The sequence below is a fragment of the Molossus molossus genome, unplaced genomic scaffold (genome assembly GCF_014108415.1).
Source record: "Molossus molossus isolate mMolMol1 unplaced genomic scaffold, mMolMol1.p scaffold_m16_p_8, whole genome shotgun sequence".
NCBI lineage: Eukaryota > Metazoa > Chordata > Mammalia > Chiroptera > Molossidae > Molossus > Molossus molossus.
The window spans coordinates 85364499-85381164 of NW_023425402.1; the positions used below are offsets into that span (position 1 = coordinate 85364499).

General features: G+C 39.2%; 3 protein-coding genes across 3 annotated transcripts; all 3 read right to left on the reverse strand.

The window, feature by feature from the left end:
- Window positions 1-985: 985 nt before the first annotated feature.
- On the reverse strand, window positions 986-2121 carry LOC118621661 (trace amine-associated receptor 5). The gene has a single exon (XM_036249024.1). It carries the CDS (start codon window positions 2069-2071, stop codon window positions 1058-1060), a length of 1014 nt encoding a protein of 337 aa, XP_036104917.1. The 5' UTR covers window positions 2072-2121; the 3' UTR covers window positions 986-1057.
- Window positions 2122-7559: 5438 nt separating this feature from the next.
- LOC118620822 (trace amine-associated receptor 4-like) lies at window positions 7560-8664 on the reverse strand. The gene has a single exon (XM_036247831.1). The coding sequence runs from the start codon at window positions 8601-8603 to the stop codon at window positions 7560-7562; it is 1044 nt and encodes a 347-aa protein (XP_036103724.1). The 5' UTR covers window positions 8604-8664.
- Window positions 8665-15181: 6517 nt separating this feature from the next.
- LOC118621780 (trace amine-associated receptor 3) lies at window positions 15182-16250 on the reverse strand. Its single transcript, XM_036249180.1, has one exon. The coding sequence runs from the start codon at window positions 16228-16230 to the stop codon at window positions 15199-15201; it is 1032 nt and encodes a 343-aa protein (XP_036105073.1). The 5' UTR covers window positions 16231-16250; the 3' UTR covers window positions 15182-15198.
- Window positions 16251-16666: the final 416 nt, after the last annotated feature.

The following is a 16666-nucleotide window of genomic DNA, read 5'->3' on the forward strand; positions in this document are numbered from 1 at the left end:
TTTTTAGTGATGGGGTTCTAAGGAGACAGGGATCCTAACAGAACATTTTGGAAAATGGTTGAAACACTTGACTATGATTATGAAAAGTAAGGTAAAATTAAGACTCAAACAATGCTTCCCAAAGTTAAGTTATATGATATTTGAGCTTAAAAACACCTCAGAAAACAAACAGTGCAAGCCTCTTATTTTTTGTTTTTGTTAATCCTCACCTGAGGATGTTTTTCTATTTAATTTTAGACAGAGTGGAAGGGATGGAGAGAGAAAGAGAGAGAAACATTGATGTGTGAGAGACATATCGATTGGTTGCCTTGCCAACGACCTGCATGCTCTAACCACTTAGCAACCGGCCAGGGCCAAACTCCTCATTTTTTTTTTTTTTTTCCTCACCCGAGGATATTTTTCCATTTTTTGTACAGATAGAGTGGGAGGGAGAGAGAGGAAGGGAGAGAGAGAGAGAAACATCGACTTGAAGGGACACATCGAGTGGCTGCCACCCGCACGACCAACCAGGGCCGGGGACAAACTGCAACCGAAGTACGTGCCCTTAGCGGGAACCCAACCCGGGTCTCTCCGGACCGCAGGCCGACGCTTTAACCGCTGAGCCAAACTGGCCAGGGCCAAACTCCTCATTTTTAAAGTGAGGAAACTCGGTGATGGGGGAGGAAGTCAAGATTGCTGAAGTAGTCACACGGGCCCTGCCACGTGGTAAGACCAAGACAAGAACTCAGAAATCCCGACCTCGGGGCACTTTTTCCTCCACCTCTGTATCTTAGTTGTCTCACGGAAATAATGAAGGAGGACCCAGATATTATCACAGAGTTTTAACTCATCCAATAAATAGTTAGATGACTTCTCTCTCTCCTTCCCATGTTCTACTATAGAAACATTGAATGAAGGAAGTGCATATCTCTTTGTAAATGAAGAAGTTGATTTTTCTCCTCCACTTACACCAGGCTGCTTGGAAGCATGCCCACACGTGACACCACAGAGCCCACGACACGGCGCCCCTTACCCTTCCTGCCAGGCCCTACCATTCGCCTGTGTTCAGTGAAAGTTGTCATTCTTGGTACAAATCAATAGTGGGTGTCCGAGGTGAGAAGATCTCCCAGCTCAGGATGAGTCTCAGAGCCTTCCTGAACCACCGGTAGGAAAAGACATAGATGATGGGGTTGCAGGCTGAGTTGAAGTAAGCAAACCAGATAAAGATGTCAAAGACCAGTGGTGGTGTGACGAAGTTAAGGAGGCTGTCCACCAGCGTGTCGATGGTGAAGGGCAGCCAGCACAACAGGTATATGCCCACAGCGATGCCCAGGGTCTTGGCCGCTTTTCTTTCCCGCTTGGCAGCCCCAGCCAGGCTTCTGTTGACGGTGCTGATCTGCTGGGCCTGCCTAGTAGCAACCACGAAGATCTTTACATACAAACCGATCATGATGAGGCAGGGGGGAAAAAACACAGGGAAGTTTAACCAACCCCAAAACTTATTGAACAGTAGCTGGCAGCTGCCCACGCAAGGCAACTCTTCCAGCCACTGGCTGAGCCCTCTCTCAACCACATCTGTGTAGACAATGAAGGCAGTGTAGGCTGCTGGCATCCCCCACCCTGCCAGGATGTACCTGAGGGCCACCCTGACTGTGAACTTGGAGGGATAGAGCAGAGGCTCACAGATGGCACAGTGGCGGTCAATGGAAATGAAGCAGAGATGAAAGATGGAGATGAGGCAGAAGAGGGTGTCCAAGTAGGTGTGCAGGCGGCAGAGGGAGTCTCCAAAGAACCAGCAGCTCTCTACTGAGCGAATGGTGCTGAGTGGCAGTACCAGCAGCCCCAGGAGCATGTCAGCCAGGGCCAGAGAAAGCAGCAAGAAGTTGGTGGGCGTGTGCAGTGCTTTGAAGTAGGACACAGTGAACACCACAAACAAATTTCCTAGGACTGTAATGATTATGCCGGCTGCACAGGCCAGGTAGATGGTCAACTGGATGCCCAGAGGATGGATAGTCCTGGGGCAAGACCCATTCACCTGGTAACAGAATGCCAGGGGGTGTTGTTCAGAACCTTGGTTGAGGACAGCACTCATTTATGGTTCCGACTGTCCTCTTCTCCCTCTCTCCGAGAACAGGCCACCTGTCCCACCAAAAAAAATAAATAAAATCATTCATCAGTTAAACAATTAGAAAGTGAGATCTAAAGAAGAACTAAAGGGCAATTTGGAACCTAGTACAATTTTGCTGGGTACTGAATCAAATGCACCCTGAAAATCAAATGCAGCATGAGATCCAAGGTCTCATAAACGTTGCTTCTGATAGTCCTGGTTTGTCTGACTGGACTTTTTTGAAACTAATTAAGAAGTTATCCTTAAAGAAAGAGATGAAGAATGTAAGCTAAATGTTTTCTAAAAAAAAAAATTAGCTATTTCACAGTAGGCATTATACAATTATTGAGAGGGTGTCTCTTCCATTTTGATAAATTACCTGTTGTTAAAAGTAAAGTGATATTTACTGTTATGAATCAAACCAAGTGAAGAATTAATTCTTTTTAACAAATCATTACTTAGGTAAAGAGTAACTTCTGGGTCCTCTCTTCAAGAAGTAAATAAATTGACAACAAATCAACAGATTAAAAAATAAAATAAAATTCCCCAGTTTCAGTCTTGCATCCTGCACAATTTCCAAAATTAACACACAGTATTTACACATCTTGGGAGAACTATCTGACATAAAAAAGTATTTTATCTAAACACTTGTCTGTAAAATTTTTAAGCAAGTTCTCATAAATTGAATTCAGAGTTTCCAAGCTACTTACAGAGGTGTGAATCAGAATCACTTATGGGAAGAAGTCCCTCTTGTAGCTGGTAGACATGGGTGCGTAGAGTTCTCTTCTATCTGCAAAGATCATGGATGTGCAGTTAATGATCTTATACTCCAAAGAGAAACTACATCTCCATGTGGTATGTTATGCAAATGAACACTGAATGAGTACCAGGGGACCTAGTTTACACTATTCACAGGTCTCAGTAGTTTGTTTCCTTCTCAATATAGCATCATTATTCATCTTACCAATTAATTAGCAATGAAAATTAAACACAATGGATTTGTAATATCTGATCAGAAGCCCTTTGGTTTGTGACCCTCAGAGAATTTTTCATGATGTCTTCTTTGCTCTGTTTTGTACTGGTTAAAGAAATCACAATAGATGAGACAGTTCACCTGGACACAGAAGAACTAGATTCTTGTTCTGCCATTTTCTAGGTCATCACTTTCGTCCTCCTGTCTCTGTCTCCTCATCAGTAAGAGTACCTACAATTAGACTCACATATATGTACCTCACAAGGTTATTGTCAAGAAAAAACACATCTAATCATGTTCTGATTTCTCTGTTTCTCGGTACCAAACCTCCAAAAGATGGAATGCCTCTTGGTGAAATCATTTCACAATGTAAATCGAACTGCTGTTGCAAAAATGACAGAATTCTAACGGTGATAATACATAACATCCACTAGCAGGGCCTGTAGGAGAAGGTGAGACAGGTCAAAACAAATGAAGAAGGTTGGTATGTACCTCTCCTCCACAAAGCCCTGCATAAACCCAGTGGTGATTGCTTAAAGCTTGCTTTATACCAAGTCTATGTACATGGAAATAGATTTCTAACTCCAGAAGTTAATCAAACCAGGAAGGATCTTGCTTTACCACATGCCATGACACCCCTTAGGTTACAAGTCATAATCCACATGCACTCAGCCAGGGAGTTCCATGGCTCTAAGTCTAATCTGACCAAGAATCTGTGAAAAATAGGGACCAATGTCTTACAACTAGCATAAGGCCTGAAGAAGGTAACTCTCAAAAAAGATTTTTGGTTCTGGGATATATTACATCAAAGCTGAAAAGCAATATGCATAGCCCCACTTCAGTGGTTGGAAATGGGTCCTTTACTAAACCTGATATTCCTTTCCCCTCAGGTTCAGGCTGTCTTCTCTTAACCCAAGTCAGGCTAAATTTTCTTCCTCCCTACTCTCTTAATTTCTTGCAATATGGTCCTTCCTATAAGACCATCACCCCATGAAGCCAGGATTTGGGTTTTATTAATCTCTGAACCATAAACACTCAGAACAGCACTTAACACATAGTAGTTGCTCACTTAATGTTTGTTGAACTGAGTAGCTTTGATACAGAGAGCAAGGTATTCATTGTAGTCACCATCCTCCTGAAATAATGGCTACTCTGTTCAGGCTGGATGAGTCCTAGAAAGTAGAGCATTAGATTAGGAGTAATGATGGGATTGTTTACTTTTCCTTGGACTAGCCTGGGAAGAGCATATGGAACTATTTTGAGAAATAATTGAGCTAATGTTCATGGACACCCTTGGTAAAGTACAAAAGTTCTTTATTGAGGTAAGGAATGATTATGACAGCAACAGAAGCTTCCACCTGCTCCTTCATTTCTCCTCTATTGACCTCTGCTCTTAGTGAGCAAAATAAAATCTGGTCTGCAAAATGGACCATCACATGGGCTCAAACATTAGTTCCTTGATGTTGAGTTACATATTTTATGATATTATAAGCATTAAATTTATTTTTTAAAAAACTGTATCTGTGCTGAATGACTGGCTGCCCTTCCTACTCAGCCCCTCAGGTTTAGCAGTCTAAGTGTCTGTGTTGAATTCCCGAAGAGGACAAGAAGCTCATCATGAAAAGCACATAGTAACGTACTCCTGACATTGTAAGGTGGTCTATTGCTCTGTCAAGCCCTGGAAAGAGGTCTAGCTCGGCCCAAAGCCTGAGGAACTTTCTCCTGTTCCTTGTATTCTTCAAAAGGAAGGAATACCGTAGCCCCTCCACGTTGCCTTCTAGATTAGGGGCAGAGGAAATCTCCTCCTGAAAGATTAAATTACTGCATTCAGAAGAGAACAAACCAATTCTCTGCTAAAACCCAATTCTGATTTCAAATACTGTTCTGCAAAAACAATGATTTACTGAAATCTCAGGACCTAAATATGTTAAGTCAGCATATATAACTGAAGTCAGCAAGGGAAGCTATAAATGTCCAACAGAACAGGTAGATCAAGAGAGTACGGCAATCTTAACTGAATAGAGAGGTTACTGAAGGTGTTTTGGAGCAACGAGTAGTTTCCCAATAGCAAGGGTGGATCGAAAAAAGCAAAAAGGTTTATGAATGCATTTAGAATGTATGTGTGTGAACATTAGAAACCTTTGGATTAAATGTTCTGCGTAGAGCTGTGATGTCATTGGCCAGCTCAGAGAAAGGAAAGGGGTTGATTAACCAAATATTCTGATATTGCTATAAGAATTACTACAATGAAATACGCTTAACATTAAAATCTATGGTAATGTCAACAAATGTTTTCTTTGCAACCTACCAGTGTCTTAAGGTTATTGCTATGGAAAGCAACCTTACTTCCTGCAAATATAGGCAGACATTAGTAAATAAATTGTTCCAGCCACATATCAACATTCTAAGTTTATAAGTAAGTTCCACTTAAAAATTTTCCAATTGATCAATACATAGGATAGTGAACAGTATTTCTGCATGACCAAACTGTTCTGGGAAGCATATGGACTGTTGATGCATTAGGAGAAGAAACAGAAGACCTAATTTCTATCAGCAGGAATCTCACTGTGTGAACATGCAAGCTTCTTTCTACATGTTGCAAGTGTTTCTGAGTTGGTGAGTCATTTTCCACCCTGTGCCTCTGCTGGCCCCGTGCTTGGGTTCCCCAGAACAACATGGTGTGCACATGACCAAAGCCCATCAGAACAGGAATTAAGTTCAGTTTAATTCCTTCTTTACAAATAGGCTTTTTTCCTTTATTTGACCTTCCAAGAAAAGAAGTCCCCACTGTCTAACATCCTTTGTTGTATAATTATTTATTTCTGGGAATCTGAGTAACTCTTTCTCATTTTCCTCAAAGTTTCTCTGTTTTAGTCAGCCAGTGAATGTGTTAAGAGTTTTTTATGGGGAGGGCACCATGTCAAGCACTATGGGATACCAACATGAATAATATAAGGTTATAGTCTTGCATACTAGAAGCTTATAGGCTAGATGAGCAACTAACACACCTGAGCACACCCAACTCTACTACAAAGCAGGGGCCAGAAGAGACAGGTTTGGGGAGGTAGGGTGGGCAGAGAAGGAAGATGCTGGATATGTTTAGTTTGAGATCCTGACAAAGCATCCAAAGGATACTTTACTGATAGTAAAAAAAAAAAAAAAAAAAAGAGAGAGAGAGAGAGAGAGAAATTTGAATTGGGGGAAATGATAGGGATGACAATAAATATATTTGAGAGAAATATAGAGAGAGGTGGTCATTGAAGCTATGCGATTAGATGAGATTAGAACAGGGTTTCTCAACCATGGCATTACTGAAGTTTTGGATCAGATAAGTCTTTGTTGTGGGGGCTGTTCTATGCATTGTAAGATGTTTAGCAACATCCCTTACCTCTACCCCTGCATATCATTTCATTACTACTCCCTCTTTGGTTGTAAAAACCAAAAATATCTCCAGACATTGCCAAATGTCTCCAAGGGGCAAAATTGTCTTTGAGTGAGGACCACTGGATTAGAGAGATCAGAGAAATAGTGTGAAGAATTAAAAGAACATTATTAAAAAAAAATTTGGTGGAATAAGTTTATGGGGTAGGAGAAGGAAGAGAAAGACAAAAGGACACAGAGAAGAGACATTCATCGAGGCAATGAATATTGTCTTAAAACTCTGGGGCAGGGAAAGAACTTCAGTTTGTGGATGAAGCTCAGCCTTGGCGATTAGTATGTACACACACACCCAAGGAGATGGACACACCACCTGTATATACACGTGTAGGCCACAAGTGTATATAAAGAAAAAGTATATATTGAGAAAAAGAAAGAATATACTTCTAAACTTTTTGTCCATTCTTTTCATTTAATAAGACAGTCTAGTGTTTTTGAAAAGAGGTTTAAGTCAGAACTATAAAATTGGAAGTAAATACAATGATCTGCTTCCTTCTCTCTTTCTGTTTGTCACATGCTTCACAGTTCAGGCCCCCAGTATTCTCAAGCTCTCTCCCCTCTCCTAAGATGTCACAATAATCTCAAGAAATATTAGATACAATGGGGGGGGGGATGGGAGGATATCCGTAACACTTTCAACAATAAAGATTAAAAATAATATTTAGATGAACTGTACATGATTGTCAATGAGTGTAAATACCAACTGTGTCTCTTCTTCTGATGACTACAAAAAAAAAAAAAAAAGAAGTAGATGGCCCTTATTATTTGGTTGATGCTGAAGGATTGAAATTCCAAATCTCTAATTTTGGAAATTCAGGAATCAGCAAACCTTGGAAGAGTTTCCTCTCATAAGAGTCACCTTCCTCAGAACCCTAGAAATCAGCCACTTTGGTAGCTCTGGTATACCCAGAGGCTAGATAAATCTAAAGCGCTCCTATTTAGATGTCTGTTATACTAACTGGAAGAATCTCCATATCTACTCTGTCCCATCCCTACCTTTGGGCGTAAAGAGCATCCCAGAGTCCCTACCAGGAAAGAATCCTAGAGAACAGAGAGCATTGCCTAAGCATGCCCAAGAAACAGGCTCAGGGTGGAGGAGTCAGGGCGGAAGATCATTCCTGTGACAATCATCCTCAGTGCCTTGCGAAACCAAGGATAAAACATGCCATATATAATGGGATTGAAAGTGGAATTGAAATAACCCAGCCAGAGGAAGATATTATACAAATCTTCAGGAGCTGTAAAATTAATGAAAGGGTCTGTGATTGTCAAGAGGAAAAAGGGCAGCCAGCAGAACACAAACACTCCCATGACTATGCTTAAAGTCTTGGTGGCCTTGCTTTCTGTTTTGGATGACGCTTTCATTTTGCTTTTTGACCCAACCTGTTTCATCCTAGGGTCCATGCCAATTTGCTTAGCGTGCTTCCTGGCTACTCTGAAAATGTGTGTGTAAATCCCCACCATTACCATCCCAGGGAGAAAAAAGGCTATAAAGGAGGCCATAACCCCCCAAACTTTGTTAAATATCAACACACACAAACCTGTGCAGTCAATGGCTGCAACAAAATCTTCTGCACCAATTATGTTTAATTCGGAGAATACCAGGCCAAAGGCAAAAACAATTGGAATAGACCAGCTGAGGAGCAGAAAGACCTCTATGACAGGAATGGTAATTTTGGTGACATAATGCAAAGGGTCACAAACAGCATAGTAACGGTCCACTGAGATAAAGCAGAGGTGAAAAATTGAGGTGGTACAAAGCATGATGTCACAGCTGCTGTGGACTTTGCAAAAGAGATCACCAAAGTACCAGCAGGATTCGATGGACCGGATCATGCTGAAGGGCATGACCACACAGCTCAGCAGAAAGTCAGTGGTGGCCATGGAGAGAATCAGGAAGTTGGTTGGGGTGTGGAGCTGTTTGAAGTGGGTGATGGCAATGATCACAACCAGATTGCCCAGTATGGTCATCATTATAGCGCCAGTCATGACAATGTACATGGCAGAGATGCTCAGCACGGACCTCACATTTCTCGGGCATGAATTGTTAATCAAAGCAAAGCAAAACTGTACTTCTGGGGGGTTTCCAAGTTCAGGTGAATTCATTGCCTTGGTCCCTTGGGTACTATGAGTCTTTTTGCAAGAGTGCCGTGTTCCTTTCTTTACTGTGAAAGAGAGAGAAAAAAAAAAAGCAATAAAAATCATTGCAACTTCTCAGAGAGGTCCAGCTAGCTGCATTTTCAATCCCAGGTTGAATTCCCTATTGATCAGGAGCACTGCTTTGGATGCTGCCACTTACTACACACAATATATTCAATTAGGGAAACATCTGTCTGTGCAATGTAAACAATATAGTTTTTATAACTTAGAGCAATGTGTGGTAAATTAAAAATATGCTAATGCCTACAAGATTATACATGAATACTCTCAAAATAAAGGGAGGAATATTTCAAATGATAAATTCTGTTCATCTTGTGGTTGATCTCCATTCATTTAGCATAAATTTCATGAATTCAAATTCAGGTTGAAGTTGCCTTGTCCACAGATTTCAAGTCTTGCATTAGAAACAAATGTGAGATACGTGTGTGCTCATTTTTTTTTTTTTAATCTTATTTATTTATTTATTTTAAACATCTTTTTTACTGAATTTATTGGGGTGACATTGGTTAACAAAATTATATAGGTTTCAGGAATACAATTTTATAATACATCATTGTTTAAACTGTTGTTTTATATAATTCATGCCGTTGCTCTTAAAATGTGGAATTAATAGGACTGACTCATCCAGAATATGGCATGGGTTTAATTTGTTTTTCCAGTTCTAGGACTGGATATGTAACGCTGACGACCAATGACAAACATTAATGAGATCTAGGGCCAAGTTAGAGAAGTGGACTTTGGTCTGAGAATAGATAAAAACTCCCTGGTCCATTGGGAAAATGAGCCTACAAGCACATCCTACCAGATTTACTTGGAAAAGATATTAATGAGAATACAAGTACCTTTGAAAATAATACTTACAGTATTTGCTACTATAGCCCAGCATTCTTTCCAATGTGTAGTAGATGAAATCTTATCAGTATAGCACATTTAATTTATTCTGGATATTGTTATTTAATGTCTCAGATTAGCATTTTTCTTTAGATATATTTTAATTATAACAATTAAACATTATGCCACTGAATTGAACTTGACACATAGGGAAATAAAATGTAAGAAAGACAAAGACTTAATTTAACTTTTTTTCAAAACTCTAGTCTCTCAGTTTTGGAACAAATAATTTCCTTACTTATCACTTTGGTTTCTATGCTCTAGGATACTGAATATAATGGAATCTTAAACACCTAACTACCTTCTTTAATTAATTAACTTTATTCTGCATTTTATATTCTTTGTATTTGTGAATTAAAAATCTTATTTTCTTTTATTTTTTTCATCACCATTTATTCCCCCTACACCCTCTTCTACCTCCTTCTAAAATCTTTCACTTAATTCTTTTAAAATTATCTTTAAAGATAGCTAAAAATTGCCACAGCTTAGGTATTTGTCACTGTATATACATGAGTAGCATTCCTCATATAAAATAGTACACTCTTTAATATTTCATGATATATTTTTGGAGTTTAAAGTTTCACTTTTGAAAATATAATCCTTGAAAGGATCAATATTATTTAACTCCTAGGCTTATCAGGGAAATATTATTTATTTTATTTTATTTTATTTTATTTTTTTGGAAAACACAATATGGAACAGCTGCTAGAAATTAATAGTATTAGCTCATATTTTTATGATATATGATTTTATATATATTAGGGAAATATTTAGACATCTAAATGTTAGATTAAGACAAAAAGAATAAACACACATTTATTTATAAAGTTATTACATGGGTAAATTGTTAAGGTAATGTCAAAGGTATAAGCTTTGACCAAAAGTTATAAAAACAAATAAGAAAATACAAATATGACTGCAGGTCTGTGCTCTGCTAAGAGAAGAGACTGTCATGAAATGAAATGCATTGGGGGTTTTGCTTGTTATTTAAAAACTAAACAGAATAGAGATTTTTCTTTTCTTTAAAGATTCACCTCCACAAAAGATAACAGTAATTTTTTAATAAAACAGGATGAAATTAAACCCTCTTTGACATTCACTTTTATCCCGAGACATTGTAACAATTTTTTTTCTTTTTCTCAATAGTATTGCAACAAGGAACCAAATTCACAGCAACACTGCAAACTATCACCTGATAAAAGCATAGAAAACGGTTCATTCTTTTTGCCAGGAGGTAAAAATAAACATTTTCTAACAATTCTGAAGCCGGAGCAAAGATTGCATTGGTTTTCAGTTCAAATTTAGTTCCTTAAGGGAAAAGATTACAGAGTAAGGAAACAGATACAAAGACTCTGAAATAATGATTTCGAAATCTAAAATGTCCTCAGAATTTCAAGGAAAAAAATGAAAAAGGAATTATGTAGTCATTTCTCAATTATTAAATACCTAACACTTTAATGATGTATTTGTATTTTTCTTAAATAAGAAGGGATGTAGTCAACAAGCTTAATAATAGTCGTAAACAGAACGAGAAATCAGAAGAGGACACATTATACTTGCTTTATCAGGCATGATTTTTCTTCTCTCTCTGGTTAAATAGCTCAAACACTTCACCTCTGAGTCTTTCTCTGAAAAGGATTTTATCTTGCTTTGATATATCTCACCACAGTTTTTTAAGTAAGAGAGGTTATTTATGAATTAGATTTAAGAAAGATTTGTGATAAGTCACCCTCTCATTGCCTCTTTAGAATTTCAGTGATCATATTTATAGATCAGTATTTTAAATTTGATTCTTTTCACCACATTAAAAAAGATAAATCTATTTGATTTCCCCCCCTCTCTTAATATATTCTCCTTTGGTTTACCAGAATTTGTATGGCTAATTAGCTATTTTGGAGCTAAAACCATGAAAGGTGACTTAGCTGTTGTGCTGAAGTTTCTTACCATGCAAATGAGCATCCTGCCCCACTACTCCCTTCCCTGCTGATTCCCCCAGAAAACGCACTTAGACCCCAGCTCTCACAGGTAGGCTCCTGGCAGGCTGTGCTTCCATCAGTACTTATACACAGAATATGCCTCCTGAGGCTTATGACCTGTGTCATGTTTTTGACAGGTGTGTCCTTTAACAACCTTCAGTGTGCTGCCAGCAAAGAGATCGCAGCAAGTCACCAGAGACTTGGCTCTGGGAGGATGAATCTGTGATGTGCTATCATTCCTACGACTTCCAGGGATAATGTGACTAACCTCACACAAGACCCAAGTGGAAGAGAATAAAAATATGAGAGGGAGGGAAGGAGGGAGGAAAAAAAGAAGGAAGGAAGAAAATTTAGTTCAAATCCAACAAATGCTCACTTCACTTATTACTAAATGCTAAATGTTTTCAAACAGTGAGTTCTTTAATCCCCATTAGGAATTTGACTCATCTTTATCTTTTCATTCATTTGGCATGCGCAGTCAGGAATGTTCATTCACTCTGTAGCTCATTGTCTGTAGTTTTCCAAATAAAGGTCTCAGCCCAAACAAAAACCACTAAGAACCATGTTTCAAACCAACCGAATGAAAAGGGACATATTGTGTCTCCATGTGTCAAGGAAAAGAGCGTGATGGCCCAGGGGCCAAGGATGAGTGAAGCAAAGGATGAGTCCAGGGGACGGGAAAGATGGGCCCGAGGCAGGGGACACCAGGCTTCAGAGGACATTTTCTCTTGCATGAAAGGTTTGTAGCCTTAGTCCATTTGAAAACCTTATTTCAGAAAGAGGCCACTTCTGATTCCTGGTAATCTTTGAAAGGTTCAAAATAGAACTCAAAATGGGCACTCCATTCAGTTTTGCAAATGTCAAAGCTATTATTGTTCAATTTGGTTTTAAGAAAAGTAAGTTTGGGTATTTTAAAAGTTCCCCACAAAGGCCACTGATTTTTTTTTAAATGACTTTTGGACAGACCAGTCCATTTAGTTAAGAATCACATAAGAAGAAACTTGCATTTTTAAACATAGATTTGGGGTTTATCCCTCACCCTGTTCTTGGGTATAAACCCCCACTTGGCTTTGCTGGAGTTGTTGAGTCTAATCTCTCTCTCCTATTACTACAAAAACCTCACTGTAGTGGCCTCCCTTGAATAAAGTCTGCCTTATCATCTTTGATAAGTGTAATGAATCACTTTTTCCCCTAACACACACCCCATGATGTTTTTAGAGTAGAGAAATTGTTCAGAAGTAGAGAAACAAACGAGACTTTTCTAAGCAGGAACTGAGAGGAAGCCAGAAGTACTAGGAAGATCCCTAGCCATGAAACGTCTGGCACTTCAAAGTGGGGCAAGTCAATTTTTTATATAACTTTATTTTTACTATTGACACTATTACAGTTTACCCCCCTCTATCCAGCCCCCACCGCCCTTCCCTCAGGCCATCACCACACTGTTGTCTGTGCCCACGGGTTATGCATATATGTTCTTGAGCTAATCTCTTCACCTTTCATCCAGCCCACCCCCTTTTCCCCCTCCCTTCTGATAGCTGTCGGTCAGCTCCATGTATCCATGCCTGTTTCTATTTTGTTTATCAGTTTATGTTGTCATTAGATTCAACATAAAAGTGAGATCATATGGTATTTGTCTTTCTCTGGCTTATCTCACTTAGCATACGTTGTCATCTGTGAAGGAAGAGGCTGATGGGAGCTGTCCATGGTCCTCTGAGACGGGAAGAGGGAGCCTGGCCGTGGTTTTCACGGTCTCATATCTCTTCCTGACACAGCCTAGAACGTCCTCCTCAAGGCCAGCAGTTAGACAGATTAGTAAATATCTTTTGGTAAACACGAAACTTTTATTATGCACATTTGGTTTTCTCCTTACAACTAGAGGAAATGAAACTGTAATGGTGCTGAAGAGGAGTAGTCCTTATGGAATCATATCATCTATAAAGACACAGGATGAGCCTAGGTAATTTTCTGTAGTTGGATCTAAGACATGGGGTGTCAGGGTATGTTAAATGAAGGGCTGAGAAGAAAGACAGGGAAAAGCCAGGATTAAATTTTTCTATTCAAAGCTTGATCTAAAAGCAGACCTGTTTTTTCTTTTCTTTTCCACCTGGCCATAAAAGTGGGAACTCCTCAAGCCTAGTCTTAGACCCCCATTTCTCTTCCTACATTCTCTCCCTAAGTGGGCTCAACCATTCCCTCTCTTTCAGATGTCACCCACATGCCAATACCTGCAGACCCATTTCTACCCAGACCTTTCTGAGCTCTGACCCTTCAATCCAATCACACGTTTAATATTACTAGGATGTCTCAAATTCTCAAGTGCCCCAGACAGAATGCATGATCTTCCCTCCTTCCCCAAACTGGTTTCCTGTGGGATTTGCTATCTACCACACCTCCCGTTGCACAAGTCAGGAACCTATAAATCGTGCTTGGAACTTCTCTCTCTATCACCCTCTAAAGTCTACATATTACTAAATCCTTCTGGTTTTGCCAGGTGAGTATCTGGTGACTTGGCAGATTCTCTCCACTTCATCAACATCCCCCCAGTCTAAGTTACCTTCATCTCTCATCTGGACTTGCAATAAGTAGCCTCCTACCTATTCTTCTCAATTCACTCTTGTTCTCTAATGATTTATTCTTTACACCAAAAGCATTTCAAACCACTCATCTGACTCCACTGTGTCTCACTTTACCTCCTTTCACTCTCTATGGGCCTAAAGCTGAATTAAGATTAAGGAACAACTTAATCCCAGGAACAAAGGAATTGAACATGATTGTTAAATGTACTCATGTACATCCCAATCTGTCATATAAAGAAAGGTTCTATTTGTCTCTTAATGTTTCCCAGAAAAATTACTGGAAGGACTTTTACCTAGTGTTAATGATCTGACTTGAATCATAGGCATTGTGGTATGGATGAAATTTATTTGGTGGAACTCTAGACAACTTTCAGAGAAAGTGGTTAAAACAAGTACGAGGCGGGGCTTTGTGATTGCTAGCTGATGGTGTAGACACACCATGCAGGTTAAGAAGCTAGAGTCAGAGGAAACAGAAAGTCATTTCAAATATAAACCACAAAGAAAAAAGTCATAAGAATAAAAGCTCAAATTGCATCTGATAATTTGTAATAAACTGCCTCTCCTATGAGCAGCTCTTTCTAGTGAGCTTCTGGGTGTCAGAAAATAACTGAATAATTTATGTAATGATTATGAATAATTCTCCCAAGCCAAATGAAAAGGTGGACTTCCAGTTGATAGTAAAAACAAGTGGTATGTTTCACTTCTTCTATGGGTTCACAAGTCATAATGATCCTTTTTCTGAATTCCTGTAATGAAATCAGAGAGGACCCCAAAACATTAGCACTTTTTAAAAAATTCTCATATGGTCTTTAATTATTTCATGTATACAAATCAAGACCAACTTATTTTCAACTATGTTTTATACTTCTTTTGTACATTTTCCTTAGCAGTCAGAGGTTGACAATTCTAAATGATTGGTTAGTTTGCTGACCAGAGACACTGAATGTAGCATTTGTGTAGGTTACAGAACACGTATCTAGATTACCGCAAGTTAATAGAATATTTGCAATGATCTGGGGATGCAATGTATGTGCTGCAGGTAAAAATAAAAACAATCTCATTTTCAATATTCTATTCACTTTTCTAGTGTCTTTGTAATTAGTGTGTTTCAGGAAACAGATTTGCAGTCTCTGAATGGGAGCTAAATATTTTCCCTGACACTATGTACTTGAGAGCTTTTCGAAACCATGGATAAAAAAAACCATGAATGAGGGGGTTGCAAGTAGAATTGAAATAACCAAGCCACACTAAAAGATCAAGTAGTATTATGGGGGCAGAATAGTCCAGATATGGGTTGATCAAAACAGCAAGAAAACAAGGCAACCAGCAAGCTAGAAACACCCCCATTATTATACCCAGAGTCTTAGCGGCTTTCCTGTCCTTTTTCTTAGACACATTTTTTTTCACTTCCTCCTTCGTCTTTGCGGGCCTGTTGCTGGTAACTCGAGCATGTTGCTTGGAAACGATAAAAATTTTGCCATAAATACCAACCATGATGGAGCCAGGAGTAAAGAAACATGTAGCAAACAATATTGTCCCCCAAAATTTGTTAAAAGTGAGTGCACAGAAATTGAAGCAAGCAACAAGAATCTCATAGCTCTGCATCCCCGAAACATTGGCTTCGGATAGAACTAAACCGAAGGAAAAAAACGCGGGGGCCGACCAGCAGAATGCCAGCAGCCTCTTTATCACGGAGGGGGTCATTGTGGTTGTGTACTGCAAAGGGTAACACACAGCATAGAATCGATCAATAGCAATAGAACAGAGGTGGAAAATGGAAGTCAGGCTTAGCATCATGTCAAAGCTTGCATGGAATTTACAAAAGCCATCCCCAAAATACCAGCAGCTCTCCACTGATCGCACCATGCTGTAGGGCATAATGAGCACACCCAGCAGAAAGTCCGTGGTTGCCATGGAGAGGATCAGAAAGTTCGTAGGAGAGTGCAGTTGTTTGAAATGCGATATGGAAATCATTATAACCAAGTTTCCGAAGACCGTGATCACCATGGCTCCAGTCATCATCGAATACATTATCACCCGGAGGCGAAAAGGGCGGTTGGTGGGAGGACAGGATTTGTTTCCAAATGTTGGACAGCTGGATAAGTCTTCAGGAATATAAGTTAGGTCCATGGTGCTTTATCTTTTCAAATTCTTTTCTAGGAAGGTGAATCAGTGTTTTCTCTCTTCTGAAAATCAGTCCAGTGACTTTCAGCTCCTAATAGTACAACAAAGTTCAAAGTCACTTGTTATTAATTCATTTCCATTATAATGTATTTAAATATTTCAAATTATAGCAATTGTGTTTGCTTTCTGAGTTGTTCTTGTTGTTGTTTTACTGCATTAGAAAATAAAAAAATCTCAACTCTGTTTGTCTTTCCTATTTTATTCTTTTTCATCTCTTTCCATATATTTATTCAACATGGGTTTATCTATTGACTACTCTACTCCTGGTAATGTATTGGAAGTTTTTCCAGAGTTTATTTGACTCATATGAAGTATCTAATATAGCCGAACTCACAGAAGCAGAGAATGCAATAGTGGTCACCAGGGGCAGGGGGTCGGGGAA

What these genes read in the sequence shown, in the direction of transcription:
- LOC118621661 (XM_036249024.1), bottom strand. Translation starts at nt 2,071, where the DNA reads ATGAGTGCTGTCCTCAACCAAGGTTCTGAACAACACCCCCTGGCATTC.
- LOC118620822 (XM_036247831.1), bottom strand. Translation starts at nt 8,603, where the DNA reads ATGAATTCACCTGAACTTGGAAACCCCCCAGAAGTACAGTTTTGCTTT.
- LOC118621780 (XM_036249180.1), bottom strand. Translation starts at nt 16,230, where the DNA reads ATGGACCTAACTTATATTCCTGAAGACTTATCCAGCTGTCCAACATTT.